The following is a 23,613-nucleotide window of genomic DNA, read 5'->3' on the forward strand; positions in this document are numbered from 1 at the left end:
TTTATATTGGGAAAGCCCTCCAGGAAATGGTGATGCCTGAGCTGGGTCTGAAGAGAGGAGCTGGAAGTAGCCAGGCAAAAGAGAAGGGTGACGGCAAAGGGGAAATTTTAGGAGATTACAATGCTGAATAAAGGTAGGGCAGGAATTCTTTGTGCCATGGACTCTGGCAATCTGGCAAGGTCTATGGGCCTCTTCTTTTAACAGTGTTTCTTTAAAATGCATAATGTAAAACACATAGGATTACAGAGAAATCCAATTATATTTACATAGAGTTATCAAAACTAAAAGAACTTTGTGATATAGTAATATATGTGCTTTAGTAACAAGGTCTAACTATAGGTAATAACTATTGTAGGTCTGGCACAGTGGCTCACGTCTGTACTCCCAGCACTTTGAGAGGCTGAGGTGGGTGGATCACTTGAGGTCAGGAGTTCGAGATCAGCCTGTCCAACATGGTGAAAACACATCTCTACTAAAAATACAAAAATTAGCCAGGAGTGGTGGCACAAGCCTGTAATCCCAGCTACTCAGGAGGCTGAGGCAGGAGAATTGCTTGAAGCTGGGAGGTGGAGGTTGCAGTGAGCCGAAATCGTGCCACTGCACTGCAGCCTGGGCGACAGAGCAAGACTTTGTTTCAAAAAAAAAAAAAAAAAATCAAAACAAACAAAAAAACCCCCCTAACTATTGTAATTTCAAAGAAATCATAGTTATAAGTGATATTCTAAGATATCTGTAATAATGATGTGATATGGAAATACCTGTGATTTCTATTGTTGACAATATCACAGGTACTATTACTAGGATCTACTGCCTATATTCATAATGAGAGGAAATATGTTAAATTTTAGCTAGAGGTTGCTAAAAATAAAGACGTAATTATTTTCCTATCCAAGGCCACTAACCCGGAGTTTGAACTTTTCACGGATCCCTTGGATGTTTAAGGACCCAATGTTAAAAACACCTGGCCCTAGGTGCATTAGGAAGGCCTGAGTTGGCAGGAATGCAGAAGGAAGAAATCTGAGAAATTTAAGAAAGAACAAGTTAGGGATCTGATGATTTGACAGTGGATAAGGAAAAGAGAAGTATCTATCTAGGTTGAGACTCAGGTGGCTGGACTGGGGAATTTACGATATGCAACAAGTTCAGAAAAGCTTTCATGTTGCTTAAACCTTTAGGCTTGAGAAATAAATATTTATCAGTTGAGATAATTAACAGATCCTGCCATTATTTGAAAGATTTGTGAAGAAAGGAGCACACCCTGAAGAGTTAGACATGCTCCTGGGTAGGTGAGGAGAGCATACCTTTCAAGCTCAAGTGCATTGCTCTTTCTACTAGGATGCTGACTGCAAACGTTCCATCCAAATCAGCAGGGCCCTCCTGGGTCAGGCAGACTTCAGCTGTGGTGCTGCTGCAGGGGACCTGGGTGGAGGCAGGAGACTTCTGGTGGCAGGAGATGACTTCTGGTGGAGAGAGCTGGACCTCATCATTCCTTCTGGGGAGCTGCTCAGACTCACTGTGGCTGCTGCAGTCCATGGAGTCCAGCTCATGAGTGGGCTCAAGGTGTGAGGAAAGAGAGGAAAGAACCACATGAACTCGCAAGGCAGCTCCTGAGAGGTTGGAAGCATTTCGTCCAAACAGAGGATACACACCTAAAAGAAGATGGAGAAGAATAAGGCTAGTCAAGCAGGAACCAAGACCAAGCTTGGAGGAAATACTCACTGAGGGTGCTGTGGTCCTTTCTCCTTTGAAAGGTCTACAAACCCCAATACACCAATTTGCAAAAGAAACTATGAAGCTGGTAGAAAACATGAAAACTTTTACCCTGCCCTAACTATCTTCAATAATGAAAAGTAGGCTGAGTGTGGTGGCTCACACCTGTAATCCCGGCACGTTGGGAGACTGAAGTGGGCGAATTGCTTGAGTCCAGGAGTTCAAGAGTTTGGGCAACATGGTAAAACCCTATCTCTACAAAAAACACAAAAATTAGCTGAGCATGGTGGTGTGTGTCTGCAGTTCCAGCTACTCAGGAGGCTAAGGTGGGAGGATCACCTGAGCCCAGGAGGTTGAGGATGCAGTGAGCCATGACTGAGCCACTGCACTCCAGCCTGGGTGACAGAGCAAGACTCTGTCTCAAAAAACAAAACAAAATAAAACAAACAAACAAAAGTAATGAAAATAGTAAGATCTCTGATTTAAAGCCAAAGCCAAATGACTACCAGGCAGAGCTGTTGTGGAAGGGATTCATGCGCTGAGAGGCAACAAGACTTAAGAGAAGTCTAAGATTTGATGAAATCAAGAGTGGTCTATTTTCTCTTCCTCGTGTCTCATGGGCTCCTGTTTTTCGACCTTCTCCCTATCAGGAGGCTGTCTTGACACTCAATTTAGCTATGTTTCACTAGGGTTCTGGCGATATTTTGGGGGGGTGGGGGGAAGTAGGAGGTTAGCAGGAGACCAGAAATAAATATAACGGAGTTAATATTTGTTGAGTGTTTTTCATAAGCCAGAATCTCAGAGGAGTTAAATAAACTGCCAACATCACTCTGGCAGTAAGTGGCAGATTTAAGCCCAGAGACTTGAATTTTACTAACTTGCTGAATATTAAAATGAGATTTATAAAACAGAAGGAACTAACAGTTCCTTCTGAATCTCAAAGTTTGCTTCATTAGATTCACTTCAATTCAGGAAAATGGAGTTAACTGATTCATAGATGGCAATAATATGAAACCTTTCCTGTTTTAGATAACCAGTTTTCTTCTCAAAGCAATGTGTAAATTATTATGATTATCAAAGGAAAATAAGGGCAGGTCATTACAGGTGGGAAGACACCCGAAAGCAACACAGTTAAATCCTTATCCTCAGGAAAATGAATAAAACATGGAAGTAAGGTTGGATGGATGGCTTGACGCATTCAACAAATACATCAAATGACATGCCTTGTATAAGACCCTTGCACAAGAGGATAAAAAGCTCAGACAAGAGGGATATGGAGAAGTATGAGAGAAATGGATGATCTGAAAAGCTAAATACTACCTTTGGTAGCACTCAATAAAAAGAAGTATTTGTGCTTGAGTTCCTATACTTAGATCTATATTCAGTGTCCTAAACCTACTTTCTTCAACAGAATGAAGCTAAAAGCCTGTCTTTATAAACTCACTTCAAGGACATTTTCTGTAGTCCCTTTGAAGGGACTCTAGGCCTGCCCAGATAAAACAGAGCACATGGCATTTGATGTGCTCAACAGAGCCAGATTTACGCCTGTTAGGTCCAGAAAGAACCAGAGAATTTGGGATGATCACCTAGATACACTCAGTTCTCCTCTAGCCTGGTCCACCCACTCAACAACAGGGTCAGAGCACAGGGCTAATAGGGCTAACAAAGGGTCATGACTCAGTTTCTTCGACTGTAGAGTGGGGGAAATAACAACTAACTGGACAGCAATGTTAAGCTGAATAAAGATCATATTTGTAAAGAATCTAGTCTGGCTATCTCTAATTCATCTTAACTATAGTCACTAGCTTTATTTTTCTAAATGCAAAGCTATACACTCCTCTTGTATTCAGAAACCATTGTGCTAGTTTTCCATAATTCTCAGGAAAAAAGTCCAAACTTCAGCTGAGAAGAGAAGGCTTTCAACACAGTACTCCTGCCTACCTCCCTAGCTTCATCTCTAATCACTTCCCAATCTATGTATCCTAACATGCAGCTGTCTGAAATTACTACAGTCCCCAAAATCTATCAAACTGCTTCATTCTCCTGTACTTTGACCCATGCTGTTCCCTTCTTTAGAATATCTCTCTTTCCCCCTTTCCTTGACTTATACCTACATCCTTTGAAACTCAGGTCAAGTATCACTTTCACTGAGATGCTATCCTTAGAGGTGTCATGTCCCTGTGTTCCCATAGCACCAAGAATACCTTTTTCATAGTTCTGATGCTTCATTGTAATTATTTACTTACTACTGTATTCTCCTATTAGACTGTAAACTCTTTAAGGTTAGGAACTAGTTCTTACTCATCTTTGAATTCCCAGGTCCAAGCATATGTAACAAGTACTAAACAAATGTTTGAAAGAAAAGCACCCAGCACAAAAATGCCACCTGCAAAATGTTACCCTTTTCTTTTCTGCTCTGTTTATTACCATATAGATTTTCTTTATGGTTCCAAGATGTGGTGACCAGAGAGGAAGAATACCCTGGTCCCCTCAGTAGGTATGCTTTTCCATATAATTAATAAACTAGCATTCTAGATGATCAGATAGGCTCTTATATATGTGATTACAAGTAGTTCCCTAAATTCATTCATTATTTCATAAGTGTTAACAATGTTCTAAGCACTATGTTAAATGCAAAAATCCGATGAGTTTGGATGCACTCTAGTGCTACGAAGTTCAGAGCCAATTCTTTGACCTATGTTGACCCCACCACAGTACTGGAATGAGGTAACACCCTTTCTTAAGCAGGCAGTGGAACTTTAAAAACAATCTCTTTAGGGATGAGTTCATGTCCTTTGCAGGGACATGGATGAAGCCTGGAAACCATCATTCTGAGCAAACAAGAACAGAAAACCAAACACCGCATGTTCTCACTCATAAGTGGGAGGTGAACAATGAGAACACATGGACACAGGGAGGGGAACATCATACACTGGGGCCTGTTAGGGGGTGGGAGGCTAGAGGTGGGATAGCATTAGGAAAAATACCTAATGTAGGTGACAGGTTGATGGGTGCAGCAAACCACCATGGCACATGTATACCTATGTAATAAAACTGCACATTCTGCACATGTACCCCAGAACTTACAGTATATATATACATATATATATATATATGTATATATATATGTATATATATGTATATATATATGTGTATATATATATATATAAAATCTCTTTAGTTACAAGAAGCACTACTAAATTATTATTAATCTTTCAGCATGCAATAATGGAAGGAACACTTACTAGTCTGTGACCCTGGGCAGGTAACTCAATCTCTCTGAGCCTCCTTTTTTATGAATGTAAAATGGGTATAATACCTATCTCACAGGATTGCTGGCAGGGTCAAGTAAAGTAATGTCTGACAGAGTGTCTCGCCTAGTGTTTGACACAGAGCAGGTGCTCAAACTACAAGAGTTGAATCAGGCTCCTCACTTACCACTGACAGTTAGCGTCCTCGCTGACCTCTCCCCAAGTCTGGCCAGGTCCACATAGGCTGAGCCAATCCAGCTGTCTGTCTGATGGGGTCTCTCCACACTGTCATTGCCATAAGCTCGCCACACTTGGATCTCTAGCCTCTCCTCCCTGAAGTACCAAAGCAGTGATGGGCCCCTGGTGACTTCTGCTCTTTTGGATGCCTTGAAAGTGACCATAATCTGCTTTTTGTTAACAGATTCCTTAGGCTTCTTGAGAGGGGTCCAAAAGGCTTCATGACCATAGAACTTGTAGCGAAGGTAGCAATATGTATTCTTATGAATGTGGTTGTGGCCAGCAAGCAGCACACAATGGATGGGCAGCCACAGCCTTGGGGTGGAGATGGTGACAGTGGCTGGCTCCCCTTCATCCATTCTGACAAAATCTTTCAGGCTGTTCTCAAAGCTCCAGCCCAAATGCTCAGCAGCTTCCAACACCCGTTCTCTATCTCCACGATGCGTGAAGGAAACCGAAAGCTCCAGACCACCCACAATCTTCTGCATGAGCTCCAGGCCATGAGGTAGGCCCCCGTCTTCTGGTAAAATGATAGGATACCATCCTGTGATCCCTTACGGGAGAAAAGAAAGATTCTCAATTATAGTCTTAAAAGTAAACAAAAAACAAGTTACTTACTCTCCACCCCATAGTGTCCTATCATCCTGGCTCAAGACAGAACAGAAAACATACCCACAGTGAGTTGGAGTTTATGTTCATCTGACCATTGAGAGGCAATGAGATTAGATGGGAAGAACAAAGGCTAGGAGTTGGAAGATCTGAATTCTCTTTGGCTATGGCTAGAACTAGTGGTTTATTATGAACAAGCCATTAATTTCTCTCAGATTTGGTTTCCTTACCTCACAAATGGGAAAACTGATGCCAGTGCTGTCTCCCAAAGTTGTTATGATTGTCCAATGAGATAATGGTTTAGAAAGAGCTTTGAGAGAGATGTGCTTTAAAAGTGTGAAATGTTTATGGTACTATGAGTGCAACAGAAAAGGCAGGGGTCAAAAGAGATCTGGGGTCTAGACCCAAGTCTTCTACCAAGGGAATCGGCACTTAGAGAACACATACCAAGGACCAGGTGCTAGATTTCAAAATCTTTCTCTATTGCCCAGGCTGCAGTGCAGTGTCACCTGTAACTATGAACTCCTGGGCTCAAGTCATTCTCCTGCCTCAGCCTCCTGAGAATATAGGACTATATGTGTGTGCTACCATGCCTGGCCATTTTCCAAAAAAAGGTTTGTGGGTTTGTTTGTTTTTTTTTGTAGAGATAGGGTCGTGTTGTGATACCCAGGCTGGTCTTGAACTCATGGCCTCAAGTGATACTTGCACCTTGGCTTCCCAAGGTTTTGGGATTACAGGAGTGAGCCACTGCGCCTGGCCAAAAACTACTCTTTATTAAATATCTAGTATGTGTCAGAAATTCTGCTAGCCCTTTACAGATATTATTTCATTTAATTCCTCTGATAACCCTGAGAAGTTCTGAGGACTAAATGGGATAATAATCCTTACTTTACAGATGAGAAAGTGGAAGCTCAGATACCTGTCCAACTTATTACTGCTACCAAGTAAGAGAGCTAGAATTTGACTCCAGGTCTAGCTGGCTCTAAAGTCTACATTCCACCTAGTATAGGTTCACACTATCTTATCTGAAACCTTTAAGGCCAGATTTATTTCTGAATTTAGAATTTCCAGGTTTTAGAAAGGTAATAGAGTACATAAACTGAATATTATATAATATTATATATCAGGGCTCACAGATAGTAAATATTTTAGGCTTTGTGGGCCATATGGTCTCTAATGCAGCTACTCAACTGGGATACTGTGGTAATAAAGTGGCCACAGACAATATGTAAATTAATGGGCACAGTGTGTTTTAATAAAAGTTTACATAAATAGGCAGTTGCCTAAGTCTCATATCAGCTGAGGTCAGATTTGGCTCCTCAATGAGTTAAAAAACTTCTATTTTCAGGGTCTTTCAGATTTTGGCATTATATAAAACATTGTGGAATGATAATATTCACAGCAATTTTCTGAGAAATGTTTTACTAAGTATATTTTACAAATGAGATTTAGGCTTATTGAGATTAATTTGCTGAAGATTACTGAAGGTTTTATGACTTTTGGACAGATATTTAACTTTTCTGGGCGTTCTTGTTCTTAGTGCTTCTCTGTGAAATGAGGAGGCTGAAAATTTTGATCTCTAAGGCTCTTTTTCGGCTTGATAGTCTAAGAGCCTAGGGCTTTGGCTCTAAGATTATGTTTCCCCACAGCTTAATGGTTCTTAACATTTTTTGGGTCACAGACCCTTTTGGCTCAAATGAAAGCTATTATGCCCCCCAAAATAAACAAATATGTGTAGACACAAAATTTCACGCCATTTCAGTGTTTAAGAACTGCACAGATTATTAGATGGTTACTTTAGCTTTGCGATTCTATAATTGAGGTTATAGGTAGGAAAAAACAAAATAGAGTGCTCACTTTAGAACAAAGAGAAATGATATATCCTTAATTATCTAAAAGGTTTATATCCAAGGGGTTAATTTTAATTCACAGAGATGTGATTTCCCAGATGGTGCTTGTTCTCTCACAAACTGTAGCTAAGTTACAGAAGGAAGGAAATTGAGGTATCCTACGTACCTAGCCCTGTGCCAAGATCTTTCACATGTAAGATTTTATTAAATGCTTTAATAATCTAGTGAAATAGATCTTACTATTTCCATTACAGATGAGGAAACCATGGATCTGAAAGATGAAGTAACTTTCTTTAGATCACAAATAGTAAGTGACAGAAGGGAGATTTGAATCCCATATCAACTTGTGCAGACTTCTCTCTGGCAGGCACATACACAGTACCTGTTTATTAGGGTAGTGCTCAAATACTAACTCATAATAAAATTGGGAGATGCGTGACAGAATTCTGCAAACTAGATTACACAATCCTAGGCAGGAAGATTGACAACAGAAGGAAAACCTACACTTACTGCACACCTACTATGTGTCAGGTACTTTATATAACCAATTTAATGAATTCCTACCTTGTAGACTTGTCAGGATTAACTGTATCCATCCCACAAGATAAGAAAATGGGGGCTCAGAGAGGTCAAATCACTTGGTCAAGGTCACCCAGTTACTAGTTAAGTAGGATGGGATCAGTATTTCCAGACTGCCTTGGTGGTTGTGTCTATTTTGGGGGGCATTTATCCCATATCCTTATTCCTTCTTCAGTGAGAGAAAAAATAGGGAAAAATAATGAGTGAATCTGGATTTCATTTCAGGTCCTGCCACTCACCAGGTATGTGGTTTTGGCAAACCACTTAATCTCTAAGTTTTCTCATGTGTCAAATGAAAATAATAAGATCCTATATCCTTACCTGTCAGGGTTATCATGAAGCTCAAACAAGATCTGAGAAAATATTTTACAAAGTGCTACATAATGTAATGGATATTGCCATATTCTTCATCATCATCATCACCACCATCATCATCATCATCATCACCACCATCTTTCTTAGAGAAGGATGATAGTACAATGTCTTGAGCTTCTTTGTTTTATTACAAGAACTTCAGAACGATTAGGAGAAGACTTAAAATGTTTCAAGAAAGGGAGTTCACTCATGATTTGGCTCTCTGTTTGTCTGCTATTGGTGTATAGGAATGCTTGTGATTTTTGCACATTGATTTTGTATCCTGAGACTTTGCTGCAGTTGCTTATCAGCTTAAGGAGATTTTGGGCTGAGACGATGGGGTTTTTTTTCTAAATATATAATCATGTCATCTGCAAACAGGGACAATTTGACTTCCTCTTTTCCTAATTGAACATCCTTTATTTCTTTCTCTTGCCTGATTGCCCTGGCCAGAACTTCCAACACTATGTTGAATAGGAATGGTGAGAGAGGGCATCCCTGTCTTGTGCCAGTTTTCAAAGGGAATGCTTCCAGTTCTTGCCCATTCAGTATGATACTGTCTGTGGGTTTTTTTTTTTTTTTTTTTTGAGACGGAGTCTCGGTCTGTCACCCAGGCTGGAGTGCAGTGGTGCGATCTCTAAATACTCCGCCTCCCGGGTTCACGCCATTCTCCTGCCTCAGCCCCCGGAGTAGCTGGGACCACAGGCACCTGCTACCACGCCCAGCTAATTTTCTGTATTTTTAGTAGAGATGGGGTTTCACCTTGTTAGCCAGGATGGTCTCAATCTCCTGACCTTGTGATCCGCCCACCTCGGCCTCCCAAAGTGCTGGGATTACAGGTGTGAGCCACTGCGCCCGGCTGACTGTGGGTTTATCATAAATAGCTCTTATTATTATGAGATATGTTCCATCAATAGTTTATTGAGAGTTTTTAGCATGAAGGGCTGTTGAATTTTGTCAAAGGCGTTTTCTGCATCTATTGAGATAATCGTGTGGTTTTTGTCATTGGTTCTGTTTCTGTGATGGATTATGTTTATTGATTTGCATATGTTGAACCAGCCTTGCATCCCAGGGATGAAGCCAACATGATCGTGGTGGATAAGCTTTTCGATATGCTGCTGGATTCGCCCCCCTGTCCCTCCCCCAAAGGGAATAAAATAACTAGGAATCCAACTTACAAGGGACATGAAGGACCTCTTCAAGGAGAACTACAAACCACTGCTTAACGAAATAAAAGAGGACACAAACAAATGGAAGAACATTCCATGCTCATGGATAGGAAGAATCAATATTGTGAAAATGGCCATACTGCCCAAGGTAATTTATAGATTCAATGCCATCCCCATCAAGCTACCAATGACTTTCTTCACAGAATTGGAAAAAACTACTTTAAAGTTCATATGGAACCAAAAAAAGAGCCCGCATTGCCAAGACAATCCTAAGCAAAAAGAACAAAGCTGGAGGCATCACGCTACCTGACTTCAAACTATACTACAAGGCTACAGTAACCAAAACAGCATGGTACTGGTACCAAAACAGATATATTGACCAATAGAACAGAACAGAGGCCTCAGAAATAACACCACACATCTACAACCATCTGATCTTTGACAAACCTGAGAAAAACAAGAAATGGGGAAAGGATTCCCTATTTAATAAATGGTGCTGGGAAAACTGGCTAGCCATATGTAGAAAGCTGAAACTGGATCCCTTCCTTACACCTTATACAAAAATTAATTCAAGATGGATTAAAGATTTAAATGTTAGACCTGAAACCATAAAAACCCTAGAAGGAAACATAGGCAATACCATTCAGGACGTAGGCATGGGCAAGGACTTCATGACTAAAACAACAAAAGCAATGGCAACAAAAGCCAAAATTGACAAATGGTATCTAATTAAACTAAAGAGCTTCTGCACAGCAAAAGAACCTACCATTAGAGTGAACAGGCAACCTACAGAATGGGAGAAAATTTTCGCAACCTACTCATCTGACAAAGGGCTAATATCCAGAATCTACAATGAACTCAAACAAATTTACAAGAAAAAAACAAACAACCCCATCAAAAAGTGGGCAAAGGACATGAACAGACACTTCTCAAAAGAAGACATTTATGCAGCCAACAGACACATGAAAAAATGCTCATCATCACTGGTCATTAGAGAAATGCAAATCAAAACCACAATGAGATACCATCTCACACCAATTAGAATGAAGATCATTAAAAAGTCAGGAAACAACAGGTGCTGGAGAGGATGTGGAGAAATAGGAATGCTTTTACACTGTTGGTGGGAGTGTAAACTAGTTCAGCCACTGTGGAAGACAGTGTGGCGATTCCTCAAGGATCTAGAACTAGAATTACCATTTGACCCAGCCATCCCATGACTGGGTATATACCCAAAGGATTATAAATCATGCTACTATAAAGACACATGCATATGTATGTTTATTGCGGCACTATTCACAATAGCAAAGACTTGGAACCAACCCAAATATCCATCAATGACAGACTGGCTTAAGAAAATGTGGCACATATACACCATGGAATACTATGCAGCCATAGAAAGGGATGAGTTCATGTCCTTTGTAGGGACATGGATGCAGCTGGAAACCATCATTCTGAGCAAACTATCACAAGGACAGAAAACTAGACACCGCATGTTCTTACTCATAGGTGGGAACTGAACAATGAGAACACTTGGACACACGGCGGGGAACATTACACCCCAGGGCCTGTCATGGGGTGGAGGGCAGGGGGAGGGATAGCATTAGGAGAAATACCTAATGTAAATGACGAGTTAATGGGTGCAGCAAACAAACATGGCACACGTATACCTATGTAACAAACCTGCATGTTGTGCACGTGTACCCTAGAACTTAAAGTATAATAAAAAAAAAAAAAAAGAAAAAGAAAAAAGAAACGGGGTTTCACCATGTTAGCCAGGCTGGTCTCGAACTCCTGACCTCAGGTGATCTGCCCGCCTTGGCTTCCCAAAGTGCTGGGATTACAGGCGTGAGCCACCATGCCTGGTCTGTGTTTATCCTTTCTTCAGGACTTCTCCATCTGTAAAATCAACCTCTTCTGCTCAGCTCATTGGAACACATTTTATTTTATGAAATGAAGTATTCCCGATTGCAAATAAAATTAATTAAGATCTTTAAACAAATGTTCAAAAAAACATTTGAGGTATTGGAGAGAGTTCAGAAGCATGTGTTAAGGGGTTGTGTTTTCTTTTAAATATCTTACATGAGAGACAGAGAAGATGACCTCTTGTAGGGAAGTGAAAGGGAAAGGGTGGCATCAGAAAGTGATAATCCAGGATCCTTACCAGATCTCTTGATCAGCAGCTCTTTTGTTGGAACTTTTACTACTCCAAGCAGATACTCTTTGCATGACTCAATACTGATTATATCACTTGCTGTTAAATCAAGCAAAAAAGAAAAATTATTTGATGGTCTATTCATCAAGGGGCTTGTTTACAGTATATCCACACAACCCTCCCCTTATATGCACTAAATCTTAGTTTTGTAAAATGCATTAGAGATTATCTTGCTCTTGCTCATGCCCCAATCAAAGCCTGAATGCCTTCATTTTTTTTTTTTTTGGCAGGGTCTCACTCTCTCATCCAGGCTGGAATGCAGTGGTGCAATCATAACTCACTGCACCTTGAACTCTTGGGCTCAAGTGATCCTCCCACTTCGGCCTCCCAAAGTGCTGGGATTATAGGTTTGGGCCACTGTGCCCAGCCCATTTTTTAAATTAAATGTTTTGAAAAAAATTCAGGTATACAGAAAAGTTGCAAAAATACAATAATGAACTCCTACACACTCTTCATCTCGATACACCCATTAACACTGACACATTTGCTTTATTTCTCTCTACACTATCTTTCTCTTACATACTTAGTACATATCCTTATTTTTTGCTATATCTTTCAGAAATAAGTTGCAGAGATTATGACTCCTCACCTTTAAATACTGCAGTATGTATCTCCTAGGAAGGGCTATACCATTCACAATGCAGCCTCTTTTAATTTTGATTGTGACAAGTCATATGGTGCTCACCTGACTTGGTATTTTCATGATAGACAGCAAAAATAACTTCTGCAAACTCCAACAACTCTGCTAGGAAACAGGCCTCTCCACTACAGTGCTGAGTCACCAAGTTACATGTGAACTCAACGTGATGGGAGAACTCAGGGCAGAAAGAACAGGCCACAGGGTGGGTTCGGCGCTGTTCTCCCTGGGGCAGGAAGGAGAGATGAGTGGTGACAGAGGCATTGACCCCGACTGTGGCACTAAACTGTAGAGCGGGTTCCTGTTCAGCCAAAGCCCTGTAGAGGAGAAGGGTGGAAATGAGAAGATACCATGGTAACATTAGAAATCAGCTTGATTTCCTAGAAAATAACTTCATTACTTCTATGAGACCACCAAGAATAAAACCAACTATATGCTTTCTATCTAGGCTTTTGGCAGTGCCACAATGAGCTTTCTTAGTAATCTAGATATCATGGCATATGTATATGGGAGTGGAGGGGATAACATCTGCCCATCAGAGTGACTCTGAGGATGACCCACTGTCCTGTCAATGCTCTTAAGTCAAGGACCACAGGAACCAACTCTAGTTGAACAAGCTGGGTTTACTGCTCATTGCAATTAAGGAAAATATACACCATGGGGAACCATAGTACATTTCAGTGAGAAGTATCAGAAAGGGCTTATCAGCATTGGACTTGTGTTAGCTGACTTGAGTGAGGGCTTAAAGGAGCAGGGCTTTGCTCTGGATTGATTTTCTTAAAGAATCTTATCTAGACGGAGGGAATACTAGAGTAAGGCTAAAGCTATAACTGGTGAAGCAGCAGCTGTCACTCATTTTAGCCAGACAGGAGGATGTTGGCTGTTTCTATGGTTTGCATAAGTGACCTCGTTTTGGTCTGTGCTTAGACATGATGATGGAGCTGTCTTGTTTTTGTCTCACTTCATCATAGTCATACAGTGATCTTGTCTGATGCTGATGTTCTGTAAGATTACTTATGGTCAACAAGAAAACACCAAAGCCTACCTATGAATTTTGGCCCAATTCCCAGAAGTCTGGGGCTGCTTTTATCTTTCTCAGCACAGATGTTCCATGATGTACAAATGGAATCTACACGCCTTTAACGACACTCATAAAGAGTAGTCAAGTCATTTGGGTGTAGCTACAGTATGGGACAAACCCCCTTTCCCTAAACTCCCCAAGGCGATAGAGTTGACATCTAGGCAAAGAAATCACCTATTTTTGAAGCATTTCTTGATATCCCTAAAGTAGACTTCTGGGTTCCTTCCTGTTAAAACCTTACTGTACTTCATAGAGAGTAGTAATTTGGAGTTATACAGATCTGGGTTTGAATGCTGGCTCCACCATTTACTTACCATGTGACTCTAGATAAGTTATTCAACCTCCTTTAAGTCTCAGTTTCCTCTTCACTAAGATGAGGTTAACATAAGATAGTATATAAATACTAAAGATGTATATTATATATTTGGATGCTTACTGCAATTTCATTTCTAAGAAAAAAAGAAAAACTTTTTCCTTTTCATTATCGTTAATGATCATTAATAGATGATTTATCATTAACAGAAGATTAATGTGCATCCATACAATAGTATACCATGAAGTATATATTATGCCTAGGAAAAATGGGGTGAAAATAAATTGAATGCTAGCAGTAGCTTAAAAAATGAGGATAGGCTGGGTGCGGTGGCTCGCGCCTGTAATCCCAGCACTTTGGGAGGCTGAGGTGGACGGATCACCTGAGGTCAAGAGTTTGAGACCAGCCTGCCCAACATGACGAAACTCCATCTCTGCTAAAAATACAAAAACTTAGCCGGGCGTGGTGGCGGGCGCCTGTAATCCCAGCTACTCAGAGGCTGAGTCAGGAGAATCGCTTGAACCCAGGAGGCGGAGGTTGCAGTGAGCTGAGATCGCACCACTGCACTCTAGCTGGGGCGACAAGAGTGAAACTCCATCTCAAAAAAAAAAAAATGAGGATAAAATACTCATAGGGTGTTGTAAAGATAACATTAGATAATATATACAAAAGAAAGAACTTGCATATGGACAGTGAAGGACTCTTAATAGGGAACTTTCAGAGATGGCAGTGAGATGGCAGAAAGGCTTGGGCCCCAAGCTGGTTTGAATTCACTCATTCAGTCGTTATTTGCTGGGTATCTGCTCTGTGTGTCATGCCTTGGGCTCAGCTGGATATATAGTAGTGAAGTAGCCTCAATTCCTTAGCTTCACGGCATTTAAAGACTACTGGCTATGTCCAAGAAAGGTTCTATTCACTCTGAGTTAAAGATCAGGTGAGTTAGAAGAAGCAAGTCAGTAAGAAGTGCCTACTTTACATAGGCACCAACAATGTATTTTCAGGAAGACCACTGGCAGGTAAGATGGAGGCTGGTGTTTCTTGATGAGAGAAGACTAATTTACAGCACCTGCTATCTAGATGCCAGCGTAAGGATTCAAGAGGGGTAAGTTTAGAACATCAAGAATTCTTTTCAGTAAGAGGCAATGCAAAATTTACTTCCCTGATTTTACTGGCAAATAGAGGTCACAATTATCTATACAAGTGGAAGTAATCATAAAAATCTGTATATTTGTACAATAGTTTGTAGTTTATAAAATGACTTCATATTTGTTAATTTTTACACTGATCCCTATAAAATCAGGGTAGGTATTTAAAATTTCGATTTCAGATGAAGAAACCGAAGCTCATGGAAGTAAAGAAATCAGCCCCAAATCATACACAGCTAGTAGGAGATGGGGGTGAGACTAGAAGCTATAGTGTCTGATTTCTAGAACAGTTCTGTGTCCATTATACCATGCATTGTCTCACATCCTGTGAACCTCTCCCAACCTACCAGAAAAGTGTTGTGTCAGAACTGGCCTGGCTTCTTGTTCTCCCTCCTTGAATATATGACACAGACCAAATGGGAGATTTAGAACAAACTGCCTGTCATCCAATCTGACTTTCCTCATGAGTCCTCAGACAGAGCAACTACTGAGTTTCTGACTTGTTATCTGCCCTCTCTGAGATCTACTGAGTATCTAAATTCTGAGTCCTTCTCTGCCAATTAAATGCTAGTTAATTTAATGCCATATTGAAGAATTCTGATGTTGGCTGGATCTGAGACTGAGGAGGTACTCCAAAAACACAAGTTTCATGCCTCCCTGCCTTTGCACATGTTCTTCTCTTTCACCAAAATAATTTTCACCCCTTTTGGGTATCTTGATAACTACTATTCTTCTTTTAAGACTCAGATTTATTTTGAAGGGGCTTGAATGCCAAGCTAAGGAAGTTGGACCTTATTATATGGACCAATGATCCCTAAAGAAGGCTGTATACAACTTAGGAGGTTCATAGGATAAACTATATTGGTTATCTCATATATTAAAGTTTTTCTATTCCATGGTATATCTTAGAATATATTTTGTATATGAGTATAGCAGTACATGAAGATGATTTATACATGAGTAAATATGTACATATTTAAAGGGTATGCTACCTTTTTTATTAATAGGAATGCATAATTAAAATTATGAGATCACTGCTATCAACAATGGGAAATCATCAAGTTTTAATGTAAGGAAGTGGTATGATTATAAAACTGCTTTACTGTCTCAGTGATGGGATCTGTACCCCAAACCTTAGCATCATGTGATATACCCATATAACAAATCTGCACATGTACCCCTGTATCTAAAATAAAAAGTTGAAATTAAACAAACAAACAAACGAAACACACCAAAAACCAAAACAAACATAAAAACAAAACCCAAAACCAACCTGTCTTGACATCACCTTCACTAACACTAAGATGTTCTTGGGCAGTAACTGAAAGAGTCTACGTGGAGAATTTAGTGAGGAACAATATTAACTACACTGAGTATCTTAGCTCTTCAGCATCAGATCTCACACAATAATGCAATTTCTTATTTGGAGACCATAAAGTTATAGGTGAACAGTGTGACCCTCAGCTACAACAGGGAAAAAGTTAGGGAGCACTTGTCTGTTTCTTTGTTCAAAGGGTGTCAGTCTGAAGCAGGAGCCTGATCTAGTTCTCTTTCTTACTGGGTGCCTGTTATATGCTAGAACTATGCTAGGAGGTTAGAAGGATGGAGAGGAGCTCAGGCAGTATCTCTGACTAGAGGAACTCACAGCCTAGTGGGAGAAAAATGCATGTATGCCAATAATTGAAACAGAATATGTGCTACAACTAAGGTGTTAACAAAGGAAAAACCACCAACTCTGCCTACACGTACAAAGAAATAAAGAGAGACTGTAAAGATGTTGCAAAGTCTTGAAGGAAAATAGGAGTTTGTTAAGTAGACAAAAGGAAGAAGAATATTCAAGGCAGAGAGAAGTATGAGTGAAGACCTGAAGGAGGTAAGGGAAAGGGCTGTGCTGTTTTTCTAGAGAAATAGTGTTCCAGGCAGAGAAAACAGCAAGACAAAGGCCTTGAGAGGAAAATATGCTTGGTGTGTTCAGAAGCAACATGGGGGTTGTGGCTGGAGTGGAGTAAGCAGAGGGGAGACTAGCAGGAGATGAGATCACAAAGATAGATGGGGGGTGGGGCATGTGGTTTAGATCATATGGGGTCTCATAGCCATTTTAAGGGCTCTGGCTTTTACTCTGAATAAGATCAAACATAGGCCAGGCGCACTGGCTCACGCCTGTAATCCCAGCACTTTGGGAGGCTGAGGCGGGTGGATCACTTGAGGTCAGGAGTTCGAGATCAGCCTGACCAACACAGTAATGAGGATCCCACCACTGCACTCTAGCCTGGGCGACAAAGCTAGACTTAAGTGTTCATAGGTTCACTGGCTACTATGTTGAGAACAGACTAAAGGGGTGCAAGCTGGAAAAATAGGAGGTAGTACTCAGAGACTGAAAGGAATGAAGTGAGATTACACAGGAGTTGCAGTGATTGGGTATGGCATGGTTTGATGGTGTAGGGTATGGCCATAAGACTAAGTTGTTAAGAAAGGCACAGGATAAAATTGTTGGGCAAGGTCAAGGAGCTAAGTTGCTAACAGTTAAAATAGCAACGTTTGCAAGTGATTTACTCATATTCTGAAATGCTTTCTTAACAGAAAAAGAGGAGTTGTGGTTAGTGAACTGGAAATTATACCTAAGAAAGTTTTGCATATCTGAGCATTATTTTACAATGATTGCAGTGTAAAAGGCTTGAGAATTGCTTGTCTCAGGTGGACTTACTTGGCTGCTGCTTGCAGACCACAGGCTCTGATAATCTGGACTGAGATGGAAACAGTTCGGGCAGCAAGAACTCCCTCTGCTGTTCTTGGACTACGCCTGTACCTTAGGCCCACATCCAGTAAACCTGAAGAATGAGGACACAAGGAAAGAAGGTTGGTCAGAAGAATCTCTGTTCCACCAAACCACAAAGTTTTGGTCAGGAAGGATGGAAGAGGATTAACACTACAACGAACAATAAGGGCAATGAGAGAATCTGTCCTAGTCATAATCACATTGTTATTCTTTAAGGTTAATAAAGGTTTAACAGGTTACTAATTTACTTTACATTCAAGAAATTATGGTTCAGAGATTTAATTCCTTGCCAAGATTACACAACTACTGAAGGCAGAACTTAACTCCAGATTTTTTTTTACCCCCAATTATGTTTATAGAATTGAGATGGGCTCTAGCCATTTTCTTTTTAAACTTTCAAACGGTTTCCACACCTCACATACTTCTATCACCCTCCTACCATCACCACCTGAAATATCCTTCTCATGCTACCTTTTTATAAAACCTCTATCATCCTACTGTCACATTTCAGGGAGAGCTTTATGGAATAACAGAATAAGCTGATCAGGGAGGGTCAGGAGAAACAACTCAATCTTAATTATGGTGACATAAAACCTATTGTTTTGGCAGATACTCTTTAGCAAGCATGTACAGCAACTTGATATAGGAGGCTAAACTTCGTTATCTGATGATAAATTTAGAGGGTACACCATCCTGCTGGAAGCATTAGGATGTAATATCATTCAAATCTCCAAATTCGAATTAATCCTCTCCTAACTTTAAACCCTAGCCTTCTCTTCCCTTACAGTGAATTCCTGGTTCACGCTATCTTCTACCAATCCCCCATCTGCTCATGTTGGCTTGGAATAACAATTCTCTGAGTGTACCATATAACGCTTAGAATTTATGGCATGAGGGCTTATAAAATGCTTGCTGAAGTTAAAGGTGAAATGAGACAAGCAACATTTACATAGACTCCATGGAGCTATGAGTTTTCTAGAATTGTATACAAAATTGGCAGTGTATATTCTATACTCATTTTTTCCAAGACAAGGTGTCTTACAGTTTTCATCAGATCCTCAAAAGGGCAAATCCCTCAAAATGTGGAGAATCACTAATTTAGAGAGAAAAGGGATGTTTATGTATAGTGTATATTTTATATATATATATGTGTGTGTGTATATATATATATATTTTTTTTTTTGAGACGAGTTTCGCTTTTGTTGCCCAGGCTGGAGTACAATGGCTTGATCTTGGCTCACTGCAACCTCTGCCTCCTGGGTTCAAGCAATTCTTCTGCCTCAGCCTCCCAATTAGCTGGGATTACAAGCATGGGCCACCATGCCTGGCTAATTTTTTTGTATTTTTGGTAGAGACGGGGTTTCTCCATGTTGGTCAGGCTGGTCTCGAACTCCTGACCTCAGGTGATCCGCCCGCCTTGGCTTCCCAAAGTGCTGGGATTAGAGGTATGAACCACCGCACCCGGCTATTTTATATATTTTTATGTATACTGATTTTGAAAGAAAAAGACAAACTTGTTTTCAATTACCTGATGACTGGTTCCTCAATTCTTTCCTGTTCTCAATCCTGGGGGTTAAAAGGAGATTAAAGGTCTGTATTCCCACATCCTCACGATGCTGGGTGGTTACCATAGCACAGATCCTTGATAATGGCAAGGTTCCTTTGGCGACCTTCTGGTCTCTCACATTAGGATAATAGTATCTGTAAACCACAAAAGCACAAGTTGTCAGAAGAATTAGGTGATAAATGATTCAGTCTGCCCCACAGATCAGCCTTCACTACCTGGTTATCTTTGGTGCCTGATTGTTCTGTGTTGGTAGTACGCAGCTATGGTGTCTGGCTAAATTTACCACTCATTACGTGGAGGAGGAACTCCATAAATTATACCCTGAGTTCAGGACAAAGCCCAGCTTCCCTCAAGTTTTCTGTGTGGTAACTGTACATGCCTTGAACCTGTCGGGGGGTGGCCACTCCTGAAAGCTTCCATCTTGCAGCAGCAAAAGTGGTTCAAAGTGGAGTAGGCCCAATATCTTTCATGGCTTACTCTCATCTTCATGCTGAAGCCCCTCTAATTTACCAGGGTAATGAGGATCTGTCAGTACCTACTCTATTTCCTTCTTATGTCAAAACAATCCATTCTTAGATCGCAAAGTTGTAACTCAAACCTAGGTGGTTTTAAAAATCTTTTTTGTACTCGACTGACAATTAATTGTATTTAGGAAAGTGTTCTTGCATGTGGATGGTACTCATCCCTAGTTCTGTTCCTGATGCTGTTTCCTTTCCTCTTATATTTATACTCTCTTAAGCACTTTAGTTGGTTTGTCGGTGGTGCAGATGTAAAGGGGTGGGTTGAACATCCGTATTTATGCCAGTATTTTCCTGGAAATCTTCCAATGTCTGTAACATTGAGTGGATTTATATTTTATAAAATAAATCAAATATAATAATGTATATATTTGTTATATATAAATTATATTATTAAGTTATATTTATAAAATAAATATAAATGTTCCTCTGGTGGTGGGAAGAACAGGTTACAAGAAATGAGTTTATAAGTAGGAGGCCAGTTAGGAGGCTACCACAGTCATTTAGGCAAGATATGAAAAGGGCCTGAACTAAATAAGGCAGTAAGGGATGCACAAAAAAGGTGATTGATATGTTTAATACATAATAGGAGGTAAAATAAATAAAACTTTCACTTTCAATGTAAGTAGTGATTAGAAATATGAGATACAATGGGTCATAAGATCCTAATAACAGACTTCAGTAAAAACTGGACAAGAGTCACTGTCAAATCCAAATAACATAAAACAGGGCTGAAGAGGCTGCTTAGCTTCCTTACAATAATTCAACCTAGGCTGGTTAGGAGTAGGATGCTTTATGATTGTGCACTTCCTTCCTAGGCATAGGACTGGGGTCTCCACACTGTACCTGCACCAGATTTCAAACTGGACTCCACCTCCAGGCACGAGGCCCTGTGCAGAGAAGGCACTTAGTAGGAGCCTTTGCACTGGAACCTCAGCTGGCAACAGGAGAGAGTGATGGTGTTCACTATTAAAGATGGGATCCGGAACACAGAGTGTGGTTGCAGTTCTGAAGGGCTTCAGAGTAATTCCTTTGGAAAAGAAAAGCATTTCAGAATAATCCAACATATGACTTAGTGTTTTCTTCTTCTTTCATGTTCTTCCAGTGAATATTACTTAGTAATTCCCTAGTAGCTATGGTTCCCTAAGGTCCCATGATAATACAGAAGAAAAAGATACCTTGCTGGTGGACAATTCATATATTGCCATACAAGTGCCAACACTTGTTAGGTTTTTTTTTTTTTTTTTTAATTATAGCCACCTTAGCTAGTATGAAATGGTATCTTGGTAGTTTTGATTTGCATTTCCCAAATAAGTAATGATGCTCAGTATTTTTCCATGTGCTTATTAGCCATTTGTATATCTTTGGAGAAATGTCTATTCAGATCCTTTGCCCACTTTTTAATTGGTTTTTAAGAAATGATTGATTTGTAAGAGTTCTTTATATATTCTGTATATACAAATCTCTTATTTGAACCTCAAAATCAACACTGGCAGCACTCTGGCAATCATTCTGGAACATACACCGAATGGCAAAAAGTTCGAGTCACCTGGTCTGTTTGTTCCCAGGTGAGAACAAGGTGAGCGAGTTTGACTTCTTGTTTCAGCTCTCCGAGACTACCAGAAGATGGAGACAGTAGGAGGCAGTGAGAAGCTTCCAATCTGGGTACAGTAGGATGGGGTTTGAATCCCAACCTTGGCACTTGTTAGTGGGGCAGCCCCAAGCAAGTCACTTAATGCTTGTGAATCTCATTTTTTCTTTCATAAAATAAAGAAAACAGAGTCTACCAGGGTAAGTTGTTTTAGGAGTTAAGATAATGATCTATGTGAGATATGTATATGTACATATTTCCCTTAGGAGCAGTGGTTCAGTATTCCTTAATTCAGCGTTCATGGTGGCTTTACAGAACATAACTACTGCGAGGAATAAGAATCAACTTATACTATGTGTATAGATAAGAGTGGGCATGTAAAGGATATAAAATAGGGCAAATGCAAATAATTGGTAGATCTAGGTAAAGAGTATACCAAAGTTCTTTGTACTATTTTTACAGGTTTTTGTAAGTTTGAAATTGTATCAAAATAAAAAGCTACAAAAATAGTTAAAAAATAAAAAAAACTTGGCCTATCTCCTGTTTTACTGCCCAGTAAGACTAGAAATATTCAACAACACAAAATTCACTCAGAAAAAAAAAAACTCTTAAGTATAATCTAATAAAAGAACCATATAAGAATAAGAAAGCCTAATATCTAAACCTACCATTTTCAAGGAACTCAGGTCCTTTCAGCACACTGGATTGAGAGTGTTGAACTGGAAAGTAGTACTGGACATAACAATCTGCTTCTCCCCAGACTGTTGCCTGAAGAGGGGCTAGCCCTTTAACCATCTCTATATGGATCTCAAAGCAGTGCTCCATCAGTCCATTTCCTCGGTCCTCTGCCTATTAAATGAAACAGAAACACTGGTGAGCTTTAAAGAGTAACTTGCTTAGAATATTTCTGCTTCTCTATGAAGTCTGAGTATAGATAAAGAGATAAGTATAATTAGTTGATACTAAAATAGACACTTAATTTTCATTGTAACTCTCACAACTACTCACTGCAAGTAGGCTAAACAGGATGTACTCTTGACTATGAGACTGGGTTAATATTAGGAAATCCATAAATGTAATTCAGTGCATTAATGGAACAACAAAAATGATTAACACAAATGCTGAAAAGGCATTTGATAAAATTCAACATTTGTTCCTGATAAAAGCTCTTAATATACTAAGAATAGAAGGCTGTTCCCTTCATAGGAAAAATAATAAATCGTAAATTTAGAATAAATTATACATTTAGAATAGCAAAGGAATGAGAAGTGAAGTGGAAGAAGGGTAACACCAGACCAAACTAATATCATAATTTAAGAAAAAAAAGGAAAACTAATAGCCTACAGCAGACGGTGGCATCCACGATTCCAGCAGGACTCCTCAGTCTGGCCATTCAGAATAGCAAACAGGTACTAATTACTATTTCAAATCAGTTGGGGATAACACCAGGACTGTCCAATAATGGTAAGGACTACTTTGGGAGGTAGTGAAGACACTGTTACTAAAGGTAATAACAACAAATAATCGTGTATTTATTGAGGATTTACTATGAACCAGGCACTATACCAAACAGCTCACCTTCATTAAGTGATTTAACATGCAGAGCTAGTAACAGTGGAACCAGGTTTAGACTCAACGTAGTCTGACTCCAGAGCCAGTGTTCTTTATCCCTATTCTATACAGCAGATCTTAGAGAACGAATTATTCAGGAAAATTCAAAGGGGGAATTCAGCATTCAGAAAAGAGTTGAGACTATATGATATACATGTGTTTAACATTTTAACTACTAATCCAAAAAATCTAGAACAGAGACTGTATTAGGTCTCTGCTTTGAAATCTGAAAGCATATTTTAGCAATACCTGCTCAAAAATTTTCCTTAGAAAAACAGGAAACTTGCAATTTGATTCCCTCGGGCAAAAAAATTTGAAAAAAAAAATCTCTCAGAGTCACAACAGCTACTTAATTTGGCCTTATAGTATCACAGCAATTTGATATTCAGTTCTGCAAATGGTG

At 39.8% G+C, this 23,613-nt stretch overlaps 1 protein-coding gene across 5 annotated transcripts in view; it reads right to left on the reverse strand.

Moving 5' to 3' along the window:
- Window positions 1–23,613, reverse strand: part of C2CD3 (C2 domain containing 3 centriole elongation regulator) — a 159,570-nt gene that overhangs the window by 61,576 nt on the left and 74,381 nt on the right. For all 5 annotated transcript variants that reach the window (XM_055094647.2, XM_003814675.6, XM_055094648.2 and 2 more), the window contains 8 exons: window positions 22,268–22,448; window positions 20,855–21,038; window positions 19,452–19,624; window positions 17,852–17,975; window positions 12,657–12,925; window positions 11,921–12,010; window positions 5,149–5,751; window positions 1,302–1,649 (listed from right to left, as the gene is read on the reverse strand). In XM_055094647.2, the coding sequence (XP_054950622.2) occupies window positions 1,302–1,649; window positions 5,149–5,751; window positions 11,921–12,010; window positions 12,657–12,925; window positions 17,852–17,975; window positions 19,452–19,624; window positions 20,855–21,038; window positions 22,268–22,448 (1,972 nt within the window). The remainder of the gene's footprint in view (window positions 1–1,301; window positions 1,650–5,148; window positions 5,752–11,920; window positions 12,011–12,656; window positions 12,926–17,851; window positions 17,976–19,451; window positions 19,625–20,854; window positions 21,039–22,267; window positions 22,449–23,613) is intronic.

This window comes from Pan paniscus, chromosome 9 (genome assembly GCF_029289425.2).
Source record: "Pan paniscus chromosome 9, NHGRI_mPanPan1-v2.0_pri, whole genome shotgun sequence".
NCBI classification, from domain to species: Eukaryota; Metazoa; Chordata; class Mammalia; order Primates; family Hominidae; genus Pan; species Pan paniscus.